This window comes from Sus scrofa, chromosome 15 (assembly GCF_054392235.1).
Source record: "Sus scrofa isolate SSC_HxYL_T2T_F1_AM1 chromosome 15, Sscrofa_HxYL_maternal_Yorkshire_Landrace_v2.0, whole genome shotgun sequence".
Classification (NCBI taxonomy): Eukaryota; Metazoa; Chordata; class Mammalia; order Artiodactyla; family Suidae; genus Sus; species Sus scrofa.
In genome coordinates this window covers 47,300,928-47,319,308 of record NC_139397.1, presented here as the reverse complement: position 1 = coordinate 47,319,308, position 18,381 = coordinate 47,300,928, and the positions used below count along the sequence as shown (strand labels likewise).

Genomic DNA, 18,381 nt, shown 5'->3' with positions numbered 1-18,381 from the left:
CGCACGTGTCCTTCGATGGCCCCAAGAGTTACCACCTGTTCTCTAAGGACACCGCAGCCTCGCTCACCATTGCCGCTGGGCAGCCGTCCTGTTGGGGCTTCAGCACCTGGACAGAAAGACAGACACGGCCATTCCAGCGCTCTGCATACCAGGAGGGCCTCCACTTTCTGTGATGGACACAGTCACCAGCTTTGGCGGTGAAGCCAGAGGAGCGTGGCGCCCTTGTATCCAGGTAAATGGATGGATGGTGCCTACCTCACAGCGCTGTTCATGCCAGAAAGCCAGAAATCCCAGGTGGGAAAGCCACATAGGCCACGGCAGGGACGGCTGGTGGGGCAGCAGGCGCAGAGGCCAGGGCGGTGGGGGCTGATGCCCCACCGGCGAGTCACCTGGGCCCACATCCTCACACAGGCTGGGCAGACCCACAAAGCGCCCACAGCTCGGAGGGCATCAACTGTCTGGGCAATACAGGCCACGGGGGCTGCGTCCTAGGCGCAGAAGGCCCTTCTTACCCAAAGCCCCTGCCTTCGGGGTCCTCACGGGAAGCCTGGGTGGGGGTGCAGGCGGGCCATGTACCCCGGGGAACTTGGGTATTTAAACACCACCTTCCCTGAGACACAGGATGCAGAGACTGAAGGTCAAAGTCATAGCGAGGGACACAGAAAAATTAAGCTAAATGCTTCAAACCTTACACTGAGTTTTGAACACATGACGATCTGCCATCACGTTTTGTATCTCCAGGTAGGAAACACCCACAGTGATGGGTAGGATACTCAGAAAAAGGACTGACATTCTTTCAGATTCTGTCAACAGCAGTCACTTTATTAATGTTCTGCCCTTTGGAAACAGCCAGCTCCACTCCCACCGCTGGGGGAGGGGAAGAGTGGGCAGCAACAGACCAGGGACTTCAGTGAGGGAGGCAGGGTCTCAGCAGGGACCTGGCTGGTTCACTTCTCTCAGTGTCATAACTTGCCCTGCGTACAAAGTCAGAGCACAGGAATCAGCGCACACCATTCCAAGGGGCACAAGGGCGGGAGGCACGTGGGATGTTCACGACCAGCACATGTGGCTTTCAAATACAATCAAGGGTGCTTTCAATAAATAGACTCTTCATTTTAACTGCCCACTTGTGGCAAAAATAAGATGTCTATACATCTGTCAACAGAACTATGGGTTGGCGTGGGCTCTGCAACACAGGGAAAGGGGTGCCTGGGATGCCGGGGAGGAGGGCCTGCAGCCAACCACTCCAAGGGGCTGGGTCCAGCCCAGGGCTCAAAGGGAAAGTGACCACTGCTCTGACCTGACACCTAGAGAAACACCACCCACAGGGTTAGTGTCTGGCTGGGCACCCACTGGAAACTAGTTAAAAACAGCTCTAAAATCTAGACAAATGGATCACCAATATCTCCCTTGTTGTATTAGCTGAGCAACAGACAGGGAAAGAAAATCTTGTTGGGATGAACTTCCTGGTGAGAAGTCCCTGTGGCCCCAAGTCCCAGGTCAGGTCAGTGCCCAGTGCCTGCCACTAGGTGGCACTGCAGAGACGTGGCTTACGGTCAACAGAGCCGATTATTTTCCATCTGAAGACAATTCTCTTCAAGCAAACAGAATGAGGCTATTGAATGACACATAAATGGCTCCAGTGTGGCCGGTCCATATGGTCCCTCCTGGTGTGACCGCACAGACAGGCTAAGCTCCCAGGGACAGGCACAGAGGGTAGTGACATCACCGGCAGAAAGCTCTCGGAAGGCAAATCCAGGCTGGTGCCCCTGGGGGGCGGGGGGTGGTCAGTCCTCACTAGGCCGGGGTCAGCGTCGCTGGGGCTACTGCACCTTCTTGGATGGCACCTGCCCATCGGCGTGGCGGGACGCGAAGTTCCAGTCCGTGGGGTTGAGCAGCTGATGCGTCTTCTTGTGAGTCCAATAGGGGTTGATGATGAGTGTGAGGAGGGCCAGCCCCACCACGAAGAGTGCCAGGTGTGGCAGGAAGAGGCTGCGGGCCAGGAGGTCCCAGTGGCCCAGGCACACCCACCACATGTGGTAGGTGAGAACCATGCGGCAGTGGAACAGGTGGACCATCACCCACTGGTTCAGCCTCCAGAGCAGCGAGTCTGAGTGGCCGGCCTGTGGGCAGAGCGGGGTCAGTGGACACAGACTTGGTCCCCTAGGATGGGCCACCGCCCCTTCCCAGACCCCAACGCACCCCCCACCCCCGATGCCCCCTAAACTGAAGTTCAACCCCTTCCCCCCTCACTACACTCTCTCTACCGTAAATCTGCGCATTTCAAGTAACTGGATGATGCTGGCTGAATATAAAGCCGAGGGACACACAGGTCGTGCCAGACTAAACCCCAAACGCTGGGGGAAGGGTGATCGGAGAGGAGTTTAGGATGAGACATGCTCCCTCTTTATTTTTCCCAGAAGCCCTTCCATACAAGCCAAAATAGATGTGCCTTAAAATAATATAATTGTAGCTAAAACCAAACAGGGAACTCAAAGGTGGTGTAGAGCAGACAGTGGACACTGAAGTGGGATTCATGGCAGAGACCTGATCAGCACCAGGATGAGGGCACCAGGACAGCCCGGCAGCAGGGTATCTGCACCTCTCAGACCACGTTGCTGTGCACACCAGCTTCTCCCCGCTCCCTCTGCCCAGCACAGGCTGGAGCATCCTGGACAGCTTCAAGCTCTGCACCCCCTCCCCATGGTGGGGGCACCCCCTCTCCAGGTGGGGACACACCCCCTCCCCAGGGTGGGGACACCCCTGGAAGCCCCTCCCTGTGTGGGGACACATCCTGCACCCCCTCCCCCTGTGTGGGGACACACCTTACACCCTCCCCATGGCGGGGACACATCCTACACCCCTCCCCAGGTGGGGACATGTCCTGCACTTGCAGGAGGAAACATAGAGGTGGAGGAGGGGCTCAGGTAACATAAGCATCCCTCATGGTAGAAAAGAACACAATTACATCTGGTTTAAAAGTGGCAGGCGATTCAGACTTTTTGTGAAGTTACTTTTGAGCAAGTCCACGGTACTTCAATAGATTAGTTTCTCGTTTTTTTTTTTAAGGTCGCGCCTGTGGCATATGGAAGTTCTTGGGCTAGGGGTCAAATCAGAGCTACATTTGCAACCTACACCACAGCTCACAGCAACAATGGATCCTTAACCCTGAGCAGGGCCAGGGATGGAACCTGCATCCTCATGGATACTAGTCAGATTTGTTTCCACTGAGCCACGAAGGGAACTCCCCTTGTTTTTCTATTTCAAGGCCATCCCTAGGGCATTGGCCATTGCTTCTCATTTCTTTCTCAGAACTCTGGCACATTCTTGTGACACCATGAGGTTAGGGTTCCTTTCTTTCTCAGGATGTTGTCACTGCAGAGGTGCATTTGCCATGTCCCCTTGGGGGCTCTGCAGGCAGCTGCAGTGAGGCTGCCCCTGGTCCCAGCCTCACCTGGGCAGCCTGGTGATGAGCCCCGCCTGTTCTCACTGTCCTGCCTTCTTGGCCTCACAGCAACTTTGTGGGCGCTCCCTGGCTCCTGTCCTGCCAGCGAAGCTGAGGTGGGTGGAGGTGGTGGCCTGGGCTGTGGACGGCTCAGGACAGAGCAGACAAAAGCCACGACTGTCTGCCCTTCCCTGGGGGCTAGGGGTGGGGAGAAGTCCATGGGCCCCTGCTGGGCTCCCTTCGAGATTTCTCCTGGCTGAGGACAGTCAGGAGAATGGGGGAGGCGTCTGCTTAGTCTAAGGCACAGACGCCAATACAGTCATGGAAGATGAAGAATTAGGCAAAGATGCTTCAGATCTAGGAACTCTGAAGTGAAGTCAAATGATGTACCTGGGCTTAATTAAAGTAACAGTCAAAGGACAATCACTGCAGTCAAGGGAACACGCCTGAGCAAAGTGCGCCATCATCAAAGATGGAAATGTAAAAAAAAAAAAAAAAGTACCAGATAGAAATCAAGGAGCTGAGGGACACAATAACGGAACTGAAAAACTCACTAGGAAGGTCACCAAAGTGATCTACAGAGTCAATGCAATCCTCTCGGTATTTGTAACAGAAACAGAAAAAGCAATCTAAAATTCACATGAACCCACAAAAGACCCCAAAGAGCCAAAATCAATCTTGAGAAAGAAGAACAAAGCTGGAGGCACCACACTTCCTGATTTCAAACCATCATAAAACTGCAGAAATCAAAACTGCATGAACTAGTAGTTCCTGTTGTGGTGCAAACAGTAACAAACCCAATTAGTATCCCTGAGGATGTGGGTTTGATCCCTGGCCTCGTTCAGTGGCTTAAGGATCTGGCGTTGCCGTGAGCTGTGGTGTAAGTGGGAAGCTCCAGCTCCAATTCGACCCCTAGCCTGGGAATTTCCAATGCCATGGGTATGACCCTAAAAAGCAAAAAAAAAAAAAAAAAAAAAAAAAAAAAAAAAAAAAACCCCAAAAAAAATCACCCTGCATGAACTGATACCCAGACACACAGACCAATGGAACATCACAGAAAACCCAGAAAACATCCACATATACACGGTCACTGATCTTCAAAAGGGTACCAAAAACACAGCAGGAACAGGGTAGTCCTTTCAATTAAAGTTGCTGGGAAAACTGGACACCTACATGCAAAAGGATGGAACTGAACTCTTATCTCACACTTTACACAAAAATCAGCTTGCAATGGATTGAAAGCTGAAATTTAAGACACAAAGCTCCTCAAAGAAAACACAGGGGAAAGCTTCACAGCATTGGTTTTGACAATGATTTCGTGACTTTGATACCAAAAGCACAGGCAACAGAAACAAAAATAAGCAACTGGGACAACATCACACTAAAAAGCTTCCTCATAACAATGGAAACAACAGAGTGAAAAGGTAAAAATATCTGCAAACCACATATCTATTAAGAGATTAATCTTGAATATATATAAAGATCTACAACTCAATAGTTAAAAACAACAAAGAATCAGATTTTAAAATGAGCTAAGGACTTGAACAGTTTTCCCAAGATGACACAGAAATGGCCAACAGATACACGAAAAGATGCTTAATATCACCAGACATCAGGGACATGCAGATTACATGCACAATGGAACGTCATCAAAAAACAAAAACAAATGCTGGTGTATATGTGGAGAAAATGGAATTCTGCACTGCTGGGGATATAAAATGGTGCAGCAAGGTTCCCACTGGGGCACAGTGGACTAAGGTCTGACATTAATGCAGTTGTGGTGTAGGTCACAGCTGCAACTCAGATTCGATCCCTGGCCCAGGAATTTGCATATGCCATGGGTATGGCTAAAAAAATAATCCTAATAAAATCAAATGGTGCAGCTGCTGTGGAAAACAGTCTGTGGATGGGTTGTTTTTTTTAAAATAGAACTACTGGAGTTCCCTTTGTGGCTCATCAGTTAATTAACCCGACTAGGATTCATGAGGATGCCGGTTTGATTCCTGGCCTCGCTCAGTGGGTTAGGGATCCGGCCTGGCGTTGCTGTGAGCTGTGGTATAGGTCACAGATGCAGCTCCAATCCCATGTGGCTGTGGTGTAGGCCGGCAGCTGTAGCTCGGATTAGACCCCCAGCCTGAGAACTTCCATATGCCATGGGTGTGGCCCTAAAAAGCTAAAAATTAAAATTAAAAAAAAAATTAAAATAGAACTACCTTATGATCCAATAATCCCACTTCTGAGTATTTATCCAAAGGAACTAAAATCAGGATCTGGAAAAGACATTAGTGGCCCGTGTTCACTGCAGCACTATTCACAATAACTAAGACGTGAAACAACCTTAAGGGTCCACTGATGGAGGAGAGGATAAGGAAGATGTGCTTTACACAGGATGAAAACTGCTGAGCCTGAGCAAAGAAGGAAATGCTTCAACATGCAACAACACGGACGGATCAGGAGCACACTCGGTGAAATAAACCAGAAACAGATGACAAACACCACTTGATTCCACTCATAGGAGGCACCTGAAATAGTCCAATTCACAGGATCAAAGGGTGGATGGAGGCTGCCAGGGGATGGAGTGGGGAAATGCCAAGTTACAAATCAGCAGGCATGAAGTTTCAATCACACAAGACGAGGAAGCTCCTGAGACCTCTCTGCACAACCCATCCCCATGTCGACAGTGAGGCGCTGTGCACCCAAGGGCAAGCGAGGGGAATCTCAGGTTACATGTGAAAATACATGAAATGAGCATTTTAAAAAGATATGTACATTGACATATATATTACTTTGGTTTTGGCAAAAGCATATGAAAGAAAGAAAAATCCAGTTTTCTTACAAATACTGTCTCATGAGTCAGACACAAGACCACTGAGCCTTCTTGTGTGATGGGGCTGGAAGCCTGAAAGAGTTGTTTAAAATTAATAAAATGGAGTTCAACCAAAATGGCTTGCGTGCTCTAGGCCAGCTGCTGGTACTTCTACAGCAGAGGCCATAAGGACCAGGAACACAGGCACTAAACAGGCACTAACTCAGCCTTTCACCTCCTGCTGCCAAGGAACCCAGACGGTGCAGGGACACTCACCTTCAGGAGCATCCAGGAGGCGCAGGTGAAGGGCGTACTCATCTCCAGGAGCAGCGTGATCATAGCCAGATAGTGGCCAGCCTGGAGGTTGACCACAGAGCCCAGAAACCCAAGGAAGGCAAAGAAGTGGTGGGTGGCCAAGAACCAGTCGAATGTGCAGAAGAGCACATTGGACAGGTGAACCAAGACGTTTTCAAAGAAGAAGAACCCAGTCGCGGTGGTGATGTGGAACCAGCACCAGTTCTGCTGGCCGAGCGCTTTGTCAGCCTGGAGCACGGGGTCCAGGAGCAGAGCCCACAGCCCTGCAGCGGTGCTCTGGACACCAAAGACTGCACGTGTGGCCGCCAGGTTCCAGAAGACCTTCTCTCTGGCCACCAGGGAGCGGTAGGTGGCATTCAGGGCAGACGACAGCTGGTGGCAGACCACGAAGACGCCTAGGTAGAAGGTGAAGCCAGCGACCACCAGCACCAAGCGGACCTTCCAGGATACATAGTCCAGATCAAAGACACTGTCTGCTGGGTCGGCCACACCCCCAAGGCTCATGGTGCTGGGTCCTGTCTGACGGTCCCACGCTGTGCCTGGTCCCAGAAAGAGCGGTCAGAGCCACGGCCTCTGGGATCCTCATGCGACTGTCTTTGATCTGGACAAAGAAAAGAGTCATGAGCTGTAGGGTGAATGGGAGCTGGGCCGAAGGCCACTTCAATGCCCTAAAAACAAATCATGAGACAGGGCAATAGGCCTGTACCTCATGCTGGTCCATAGCCAGAGATATACACAAAGCAAAGAAACATCTGAGAACAGGATGGGAGAACAAATGGGCTTAAAGACAGGCATGGACACAGACTCAGGAGGATGTCCCACAGGCAGTGGTGACGCCCACGACTCTCCAAGACAAAGTACAAGAAGAGGATCACATGCTTCTAGAACCTGAGGTGGCTGGGGCTTGCCCGCTCCTTTGACCCTACCCTGTGCTGGATGACAGCTCTGTGAGGGCAGGGCCAACATGCTGTCCATCTTGTGCCCCTACTGGGTCCTGCCCACCTGGAGCCTCCTACCCCCACAGCTCTTCAGGGCCCCAAACATGGATCTCCTGGGGGAGGGGCGTGAGGCCAAGTCTACACAGCTACAAATAACTCAGTGCTTTGGGGGCCACCACCACTCACTGGACCATGAGCTGCAAGACCAGCACCCATGCAGAGGGCTGACAGCCTGCAACCCTTTGGAGCACAGCCCATGGCCAGTCTGAGGATGCAGATAATGTCCACAGACCGTGTATGTCCATACATGTACCACAAACTACAAAGGCATGGCTGTGACCATCACCTCCCACCTCTGATGACATCACAGAATCAGAACAATCACACAAGTGTTTTCCTGTTTCTCCATAACACTCCCACTCCCCGTGAGGGTAACTGCACGGCCACCAAGAATTCTACCACATGGCCCCACTGCATTTCTGCATCCAAAGAGTTCATACGGCAGGCCCATGACACCAAGACTCCAGCTTACTCACATGCCTCAAAATGCAATTGAACTCAGTCTGAACGCAGATCAAGTGTAACACAAGTTGAAGAGGCTGCAAGAGCTCTGGCTCTGTGTATCCATGTGCCTACACATATATAAGTATACAGGTACTAATTACACATGTGTACTTATATGCATGTGTGCTTGTGCTTACGTGTGCTTATATTTATGTGCATGCATGTATGTATGTGTGCACATATACATGTGTGTACATATACATATGTGTGCACTGTGCATACACACACACACGTTATTTGTCAAGTGCGATGTTCCAACAGCCCCTCCCAGCCAGCAGCTCCTCTGTGACACATGCCAACCCCCAGGAGGCAACATTTCTCTGCCTGAATCCCACAGGACAGGTGCCAGGCAGCTCGGGACACCCCTGTCACCCAGAGCCCAACAAAACCATGAAAGCTGGCCAGTCTTACGTGTTCCCCCTGCCCTGGAGACACCAGTAAAGGCTGGGGCCTCAACACCCCCATGTCCTGCCTTCTGCCCCCTGACGCTTTCCTGAGTGGCCCATAACAAGCTAGTTTCCCCCATGTGGCCGCTCTCTGCTGGCCCATAGTGCAGGCACCGTGAAGTTGACGGGAGGTTTCACGTGAGAAGGGAAGGATTTTTGTCTTGGGCAGAAGGGAAGCGTCACCACCAAGACTTTAACCCCATTAAGAGGGCTGCTGCAAAGCGTAAACTCTGCTGAAACACAGACGCCTCCTAAAACTTCTTGTCCTTTTCCACACGGCCCTCATGAGGTCTAGGCACCAGTTCCCATTTTGCCATGATTGCATCAGTCTGCTCTGGGCCCAGACACCCAACTTCCGTGGAACCTCTGCCTTGAACTGGGAGGGTCCCTGTCACTCTGAAAAGCTCCATCGGAGCTCCTAGGGGGGTGGGGGTGGTCCAGATGCCCTTTCAGGAAGGCTTGGAGTTAAGCGGACTTCAGGGCTTTGGGACCAAAGAATCGAGACCAGAACAGCGGGTTCTGATCCTGGATCCACTATTTACACGCTAAGGAAACAGGAGCCCAGCGCCTGACTACAGGGATGATCGCCACCCATCAGTACCTGGGGGGTAGGGGCTACCAACAGAAGCATCTGTGTCAGGCACGTTCAATTAGGCCACTGGATCCATTAAATGGGGAAGAATGTGTTTCCAATTTACAAATGAGAGCCCAGGGTTCTTTGCCTCAAATCAAGAAGCCACTCAGTGGGGCCCTGGAGGGGAACATGATCAAAACCTCAGAGCTCTGGTCTGGGTGCATTAAATTGCTGCAGGTCTGCCTGTTTTCCCATACTGTGGAGTCTGCCCAGGCCAGGACTGCCTCTGGGCTCCTGCTTCACTACCCTGGAGCACCCAGGTGCCCAGGCATGACCTCTAGCCCCCCTGCTGAAGGTCCTGGGACTAAGGAGGGGCGGTGTAGTGGCCTCCTTGTCCTACACCAGGCACACCTGAATGCCTGCAAGGGGCTTCCTGTGTGCTGCAGGTAGTTTTTTATTTTTTTGCTTTTTAGGGCCACACCTGCAACATATGGAAGTTCCTGGGCTAAGAGCTGAATTGGAACTGCAGCTGCTGGCAACACTAGATCCAAGCCACATCTGTGACCTATACCGAAGCTCACGGTAACGCCAGATCCACTGAGGGAGACCAGGGATTGAACCCACATTGTCATGGATACTAGTCAGGTTATTTACCACTGAACCACAACAGGAATTCCTGGATTTAAATGTCAGTCAGGAGTTGCCATCATGGCTCAGCGGCTAACTCTAGAGGCGGCTCAGATCCCGTGTTGCTGTGGCTGTGCTGTAGGCCAGCAGCTGTAGCTACAATTCGACACCTAGCCTGGGAACTGCCACATGCCACAGGTGCAGGTCTAAAAAGACAAAAATTAATTAATGTCAGATTAAAAAAAAATTCTGATTATCTTGGAGATAAACCCTGAAAAAGGACCAGCACACACCCTGCTTCTCCATCTCCCCTCCTTGACTGCCCTGCCTTCCATTAAGCAGCACAAGGGGTCCTGGGGGTGCAGCAGGGGGGCTGGGAGGGGAAGGAAAGTGGAAAAGCGAGGCTGCACACAAGGGCCCACTCACCAGCCTGCGGCTGCACAGGACGTGGGAGAAACTAGGACACGGACACCCAATCTGGGTCTGCCTGCTTCTGAAGTGTGTGCTTGAGATGAGGGTGGAAGGATGGGATGCAGAGCCAAGGACCAAGGGGGGAGGGCAGCAGGCGTGGTGCAAGCATTCCAGGCAGTAATGGGGGACTTGCTCCCAGGACCCAGAAATCCAGGACGAAACACCAGCCTTTCAAATTCTCCCCACAGAGAAAGCTCAGCCTGGCTTCTGGGTCCACAACACTTCAAGGTAACCTTCCTGAAGAGTTAACCTTTTAGTGTCTTATCTAGAGAAAGAAATGCAGATGGATTAAGGTCCAACACTGCAACAAAGACTCAGGTGAGCCAGAGCAGAAGCAGGGACACCCCACCACCACCACCCCAGGGCCATCAAGAAACAGAAACAACTCCCTATAAAAACCCAACACTTGTCACCCTTTAAACCCTATAAACACGCCCTATTCCCATCTGTTTTAATCCTCCTGGTTACACCCCTTCCTACACCGCTGCAGCACAGAGGTTCTGGGTCTGACCTGTCCCCATGGGTCTCCGGGACACAGGAGTGAGCTGATCCACCTGAGGCATGAGGGGACAGGGCCAGGCCTTGGGTGGGGGGCTCTTCAGGGACGAGCGGAGGCGCTGTTGCCTTGGACTAGGTGGCACCCCCAGGGTGAGCCAGGCCCTGCTCTGGATGCAGCACAGACTAGGTGGGAGGGCAGAGCCCCAGTGCCCACTCCCCTTGACCAGACCCCTCTCCTTCCCTGGCACAGGGTACCCTGGGGTCACCCTGTCCTGCTGCTGCAGGCTTGCCTCCCCCCAGTCCCCAGACTGAGGGCTTCTTGTCACCTGGGGCCACTGTTGCCTTCCCTGACACGGCCGCAGACCCATGAGCACTGATGACGCTGTTCCTTCAATCCTGGTGGCTTCGAAGCTCACCATCCCAGTACCTCGGAGGTCGAGGTAGAGGAACTGTGGCCATGAGGGAGGTGATTCCCTGGGGGGGCGGGGGGGGAGGCCTTGTCCCCTGACTCCCCACGTCCCATTTTCTATAAGATCTATTTACAAAAACTTCCTCTCATTCTTTTTTGTATAAGGTTTAGTGGCTTCTATTGCACCAGACCAGGCGATTTTTTTGAAATTTATTAGAGTGTCAGCCCCGGCACTACAGTAGCCAGGCAGTAGGGTCCCCAGGATGTGACCCTGGCCACCAGGGCCCCCCAGCTCTGACAAAGAAGCATCTATGAGCACCTTCTGATCACTGGTGGCTAAACTGATACAAAAGTTGGAAATATTGCCCAAAAAAGAGGAGAACTCATGCTGTTTTATGTCATGCTGAATTGCTGCTTACAAACCCCTGAGGGTTCACTTGACTTTCCAGGAGAGACAACAGTGAGACAGGCCCAGACTTCAGTCTATGAGGTTAACCTGGCAACACTGACAAGACACAAAAGCTCTCCTCTTGGCCCAAAGAAGGTAAAATCCCAAAGGCTGTGGCTCATTGCTCTCCAGTGGCATCCCTGCTCAGTCAGATAATGCAAACTGACATGTGCTCCTTATCAGCTGGACAGATGTTTCTAACATTTTGAGAGTTACACTTCGTCAGTTCAAAAAGATTTTTTCCAAGATTAAAGAAACAACATGCTCAATAAACAAAATTCAGAAAATATAAACCAGCATAAAAATACAAAATTCAAACCTAGTAATCCTCCTACCCAGCTCTAAACACTATTACTATATTGGGGGGGCGGGGTGCTGGGTCAATCCTCTTGCCAAATGTGAGCTTTTACGTTTTTTTTCTTCTTCATGAAAAACATACACGCTGCCTTTCGCCTAATTCTTTTCAGCATGATGTTCACAGTTCTCTTGTAAACCCTCTTCTCGAGGGAGTCTGTGCACAGACCACTCTGCAGTGAACATCTCTGAAGTCACCCCAGGAACTTACTGCTCAGCTCTAATAATCAGGGATAAGACGCTCGTTGACCAGTCCCTCAGCGTGCAAGACCTGGACTCTCGGAAGGGGCTGAGCTCCCAGGTGGACCAGCCGGCTGCACCCCTGCTACCGGGGCCCGGACTGGCTCCCACTCCGCTCGGATCGAGCCCCCACGCGGCTCATCGGTACACGGGCGGAACTGGCCTCTGCTCCACCGCTCACCTGTCGACGGAGCGCCAGACCGACCTGAACCTGCCCGGCTCACCTGCAGACGGCGTGACCCGCCCCCTGCCCCGCTCACCTGCGGACCGGGCGGCCGGACCGGTCCACGGCCCACAGTCAGCCCAGGCCTCCAAGCACCGCAGGCCAGACGTGGTCACGCGGGGCTCCTCCGCGCGAGGACGCGGGGTTCTGCGGTCCAAGATGAGGAGCAGACAAGACTCACACACCCACCAGCGCCCAGCGTCCACCTGCACAAAGATGGGTCACGACCCGCGCCCAAGCCGCCGCGCATGCGCATTCGGGATGGGGAAAAACGCACCGCGGCCGGACGCTACCAAGGGCGCAGCCGCGGGGGGGGGGAGTGGGCTGTACCATACCGGGGGGGGCGCGGGCTGTACTGTGGGAGGGGGGCCGGATCTGCACTCGCCGCCCCTCCTCACTGGCCTGTACCGTGAGCTGGCCCGGGACTTACCCCTCCCGTCCCAGGTCGACCCTTCCGGAGCGGTGCTAAACCAGGAAGGAGTCTTCCGAGTCCACCCAGAGCTCGCGGGGGTCCCGGGGCCCCCAGGTTCGGCGACGCCTCTGAACTCACCGCCCGCGGGGACGACCCTGCGGAGGACCCTAGGAGACCCCACGGAGCCCCCTGAAAGCTCGGCTGCCAAGGTCCGCGGGAGGCCGCCCTTTCCCGGCGGTGACATTGGTCCAACCCAGCCCGCACCTCTGCAGAGGCCAGCCCAGGGCCACGGAACGAGCCTCAGGTGCAGTTTCGCTTCCTGCCCCTGTCAGCCTTGCTCCCACCACGCCAACCCTGCGCTCAGAATCCGCATTTGTGAACCGGAAAGGATCACAACGCCGGCTGGTACGGTGGGAGGATTCCGCATTAGCACCCGGAGCAGGCTGCGTGGCTCACCTGTCTGCAGAGTGTAAAAAAGGCCTTAGCTGTTTGACAGCTTGTGAAGCGCGTACTGTGGGCGGTGCAGTCAGGCCTTGCCAGCCCCCCTGGGGTAGCCCATAGCCCATGTGCAGGGCACCCGCGAGGTGCCGCTGGGGTCCTAGAGTTCACTAGTGGGTGTAGGTGCCAGGATCCAGACAGCCAGGAGCACCCTCTCCAGGCCTGACTCAGAGAGCCCGGGGCTCCACATCCACCAGCTGAAACTACCTGCTTGAGCTCCGACCTCAGGTGTGAAGAGTAGATGCAGACCTGACCCCAGGCCAGCCTAATGCTCACGTGTCCCTACAGCCTGCCCTCCCCTGATCTCACCCTGAATCTTCTTTCTTTCCTGAACTTATCACCGCTGGACACTTTGTATTTTCATGGGTTTGTTTTAGCTATTTTCTGTGTCCTCTGATTAAAATGTTAGCAGCATGGGAGGAGAATGTGGTCCTGTCACTCCTGTATCCCCAGCACTTGGGAATGTGCCTGTCACTCCTGTATCCCCAGCACTTGGGAATCACCCATGATTCACACACATCTGCTGAAAATACGGGAAATCACATGGAAAGCCTTCTTTCCTCCCTACACCCACCCTGGTGTAGGGAGACCATATGAGAGACACACAGTAAATGTACTGAGTTGGATTAAAAACGACAGCTCTGGAGACTCACTCTTGTTTTGTGTTGCTTCCCCTTCCCAAAGTCTCCCAGTGGTGAAGAGAATTTGAGGATGAAATAAGATGTTTAAATTATCAACACCTCTTGAAAACAAAGTATCAACAATGATTGTATCTTCTGATTTTCTGATTCTCATCAAGGTTCAGCTAAATCCTGAGTCTCCTGTAGAAACAGAGATCTGGTGCTCAAGGTGCTGCCACTTCCCCAGTCATTGCCCTCACTCTTGGTGTCCTCTGTGCATGCTGTGACCAGGTCCGCCTTTCAAATGAGGAACTGGGCTCAGAAAGGTGAAGTGGTGACCTGATTAGCATGCTGGCAGTAAATTTCTCAGCTTAGGTTAAGATGTTCAAGGACTGTATTTTTCTGCTATGCTACTTTTATTTTTATTTTCTTTTATTGTCTTTTTAGGGCCACACCTGCGGCATATGGACGTTCCCAGGCTAGGGGTCTAATCAGAGCTGCAGCTGCCGGCCTACGCCACAGCCACAGCCACACCAGATCTGAGCCACGTCTGTGACCACCTCTCAAGGCAACACAGGATCCTTAACCCACTGAGCAACGCCAGAGATCGAATCCGCATCCTCATGGATACTAGTTGGGTTTGTTAACCACTGAGCCATGACAGGAACTCCCTGCTCTGCTACCTTTAAAATATGTGATGAAAGCAATCATTTTTTCAAAAATTACAGGTATAACTGGTGATCAATAACCCAATGGAACGGAGAAGACTCTGAATGAAATGCACCCCGATTCCTGCTTTGAGCACCCAAAATGAGGCACCTGTGTTTGCAACCTGGTCGCTGACCTCCTGAGTCACCTGGCCAGGGCTCTGTCCCCTCCTCTTCCAGGCCTTCCTGACAGCGAGGTCACTCCATGTTGCTGCCGCCAAGCTGAGCCCTCTCAGTAGGCAGCTCACTCACACCTCAGCTGTACGGGCCCGTACTTCGTAGATAAGGAAATGGAGGTTCCTGTGAGTAAGGTTAAGTGACTCCTGCTTCCTGCTTCCTACAGATGCTCAAGAGGAGCCTGAGCTATGGAATTCTACACCTGAGGTCTTGGAGAAGAGGATTGAATGCACATTTTAGAGGAAGTGGCCAGGGATGGCATCTTTTTTTCTGATTATACAAGCAATACATGGAGTTCCTGTCCTGGCTTAGTGGTTAATGAATCCAACTAGGAACCATGAGGTTGCAGGTTCGATCCCTGACCTTGCTCAGTGGGGTAAGGATCCAGCATTGCCGTGAGCTGTGGTGGCTCGAATCCTGCATTGCTGTGCCTCTGGCATAAGCCAGCGGCTACAGCTCCAATTAGACCCCTAGCATCTCCATATGCTGTGGGAGCGGCCCTAGAAAAGGCAAAAAGACAAAAAAAAGAAAAAAAAAATATATATATATATGTAACACATGCTCACTGTTTGTTTAATTAAGAAAAAGACAGGGGAATTCCGGTTGTGGTGTAGCAGAAGCAAATCTGACTAGGAAACATGAGGTTTCAGGTTCAATTCCTGGCCTCGCTCAGTGGGTTAAGGATCTGGCTTTGCCGTGAGTTGTGGTGTAGGTTGCAGACTGGTGTTGCTGTTGGCTGTGGCACGTAGTCCCGGCAGCTATATCTCTGACTCAACACCTAGCCTGGGAACCTCCATATGCCGCAGGTGTGGCCCTAAAAAGCAAAAAAAAGAAAAGATTCTAAAAGACATTAGCAGAGAAGTAATGTGATTTCTAGCCTCTGCTTGTTTCTTTCTAAGAACCAAGCAACATGACTGTATTCTCAGTCGGTCAGGGAGGGAGGGGTCTCCCCAGTTTTTTTTTTTTTTTTAGGTGGAGCCCACAGCATGTGGAAGTTCCCATGCCAGGGATCAACCAGTGTTTTAACCACTAGGCCACCAGGAAGCTCCCTCCCTCCAGTTTTAAACCGGGTGTTTCTTGGAGTTCCCTGGTGGCTCAGTGGGTTAAGGATCCAGGATTGTCACTGCAGTGGCATAGGTTCAGTCCCTGGTCAGGGAACTTCCATGTGCCGTGGCCACAGCAAAAAACCAGCTAAACAAACAAGTAAACCAGGTGTTTCTCCCAAAGGAATGCAGTTGCTTTTGGAGCAGGAATGTCCCCACACTGGGCTTCCAAACCACAGTTCAAGGCACTGGAACCAGGCTCACCACCTGGGGACAGTGGGTCAGGAACAAGTCCGGGGTGCTCCGGGTTTCTTCAGTGCCAATGATCAGGGTCTTTCGGACCCAGCACCAGCTGGGCTTCTCTCCGTCCTCAGCAGTTAACCTTGAGTCTGTCCTTGAACACTTAGTTCTACTTCAGCAAAATCCCCCACCCAGGATATCTGATCACATTCCTCACCCCACCTTCCATGTTTTATCACCTGGGCCTGCCTTCAGCGAGAATCCTGCTGAGTCTGTCCAGTGAGGATGCCACTGGCCTTGGTGTTTCCTCCCAGGCATGTCCCATCCACCACCACTCCAAACACACATCCTGCTCCTTGGCTGTGATCTCCACTTGTCCCTGTTGTGTCGGGAGGTCAGCACAGTCTCCCTTCCCCACTGCAGGCCCCCGTGGCGCTGGTCCCTACACCTTTCTCAGTGCTGCTTTGACTAAAAGCTGCTGCAAGGTGCTGTAACAGGTGTCAGGAACCTTAACAACTGGCAAAATGAAAGCTTCCTGGAAGGAAAAAAACATCGTATACAAATATATCTTAGAATCAATTGCTTCTACGAGTATTCATTATATCCATTTCTTTTTCTAAAAACCATATTTTTGAACCATAAAGCATGGTGGCATGGGTCCAAGAGTCTCAAAATGTGCTCAGGTCTTGGGCTGGGATCTTGATCTCTCTTGCCAGGTTTTACTCCCACTGGCTTTGTGACCTTGGAAGGGCTGATTAACCTCTCTAAGCCACAACCATGAAAAGATGAAATTGGTCTAAAGTCTCTTGCAGCATCAAGGCTACTGCTAGGTCAACGTTAGTTGAGCCAGGCCAGGATTCTCTCTGTTGCAAATGATGACCTTGAAGCTAATGACTGTAATTATCTTGGCACACAAAGAATCCTTAAACATATCACCATAACAACCAGAGTTTGAAAAATGCCTTGAGGAGGTTAAGTTGGTTCAAGGGCTGCAGAGCCAGATTGCCTGTGGGGTCCTGCCTGTGGGGTCCTCCAAAGTGCACCTTCACCTAGACAAGCCCCAGCAGGGTCAAATTTGGACATTTCTGGTTTTTCGGCTGGTGGAGGTGGGGCAGAGGCAGCCAGGCAGGAAGCCACGCCCCCCGGGGCTGGTTCTGCAGGCTCAGCAGCGTCTGACTCACAGTTACAAGCATTAGGGGGGGTGTGTGGGGCACTACTCTGGTCCTGCCCTGTAGGTACTGGGGGGCAGGGGCGCCAGTAATCCCTGCAGGTTCTGGCAGAAGCACTTGTAGTGAGTCCCAGGGGTGAGATTTGTGCCTGGCTCTCCTGCCCCTCTTGTCTCTGGGAGGACAGCTGGGAGCCCTGCCCCGGCCTCCTGATTGGCCTGGGTGGCCTTCCTTTCTAGAAGAAATGTCAGCAGTGCTGGGTTGGGAGGGGAAGTGCCCCAGTTCCAAACTGTGACTGCAGGGAGGCACTGTGCTCCCTCCAGGTGGCCCTTCCCTTCCCCCAAACTGGCTGGTCCAACTCCGTCGCCAGAACTGGTACCCGAGGTACTCAGGTGACCAGGAGGGCCAAGTGCAACTCTGAGCAGTTCTGAGTTCTTATCCACAGAGAGATTAATTCCCTTGATCTTTCCCCTCAATTTAGAAACAAATTGACAGGTTCCAAACTCACCCTGCCTCCCTGAAACAAAGCACAATGTGACTGACACACAAATCGAATACATGGGCATATGAATGAAAAGGGAATTTAGATTTTCTAAAATGTCAGGTAGGATGTTGTAAGGTAGGCAGATCCAAAAAGTAACACATTGGAGTTCCCATTGTGGCGCAGCAGAAACGAATCAGACTAGGAACCATGAGGTTGCAGGTTTGATCCCTGGCCTGCTCAGTGAGTTAAGGGTCTGACGTTGCCGTGAGCTCTGGCGTAGGTTGCAGACGCAGCTCAGATCCCAAGTTGCTGTGGCTATAACGAAGTCCAGCAGTTGCAGCTCAGATTCTAGCCCTAGCCTGGGAACTTCCATATACCGTAGGTGTGGCCCCCCAGAAGACGACAAAAAAAAAAAAAAAAAAAAAAAGTAACACATTAAGACGGCACATTTGTGAAATCACCAGACAAAAGCTCACCCGAGAGTTTTCTTTCCAGTTGTCCTCCCCAGTGTCTGTGCTGTCAGATGTGGAGACAAAGTTGTGACTTCAGATCAGCTGACCACAAACCACAATTAGGAAATACTCCCAATTCTCACGTCCTCTATAAAGTCCCTGAGCCAAAGGAGTGGTGAAGGAGCTGGACCCCAGCATTCTGCCATGCACCCCAGCCTGAAGGC

At 52.1% G+C, this 18,381-nt stretch overlaps 1 protein-coding gene across 16 annotated transcripts in view; it reads right to left on the bottom strand.

Annotated features, from left to right (window-relative positions):
- Positions 1-13,500, bottom strand: part of CLN8 (CLN8 transmembrane ER and ERGIC protein) — a 38,108-nt gene extending 24,608 nt beyond the window's left edge. For 6 of the 16 annotated variants that reach the window (XM_021074640.2, XM_021074636.2, XM_084998191.1 and 3 more), the window contains exons 1-4: positions 12,396-12,606; positions 6,528-7,167; positions 1,833-2,123; positions 68-106 (exon numbers count right to left, since the gene is read on the bottom strand). In XM_021074640.2, the coding sequence (XP_020930299.1) occupies positions 68-106; positions 1,833-2,123; positions 6,528-7,070 (873 nt within the window). In that variant the 5' untranslated portion in view covers positions 7,071-7,167; positions 12,396-12,606. 16 annotated transcript variants of the gene reach the window in all.
- Positions 13,501-18,381: the final 4,881 nt, after the last annotated feature.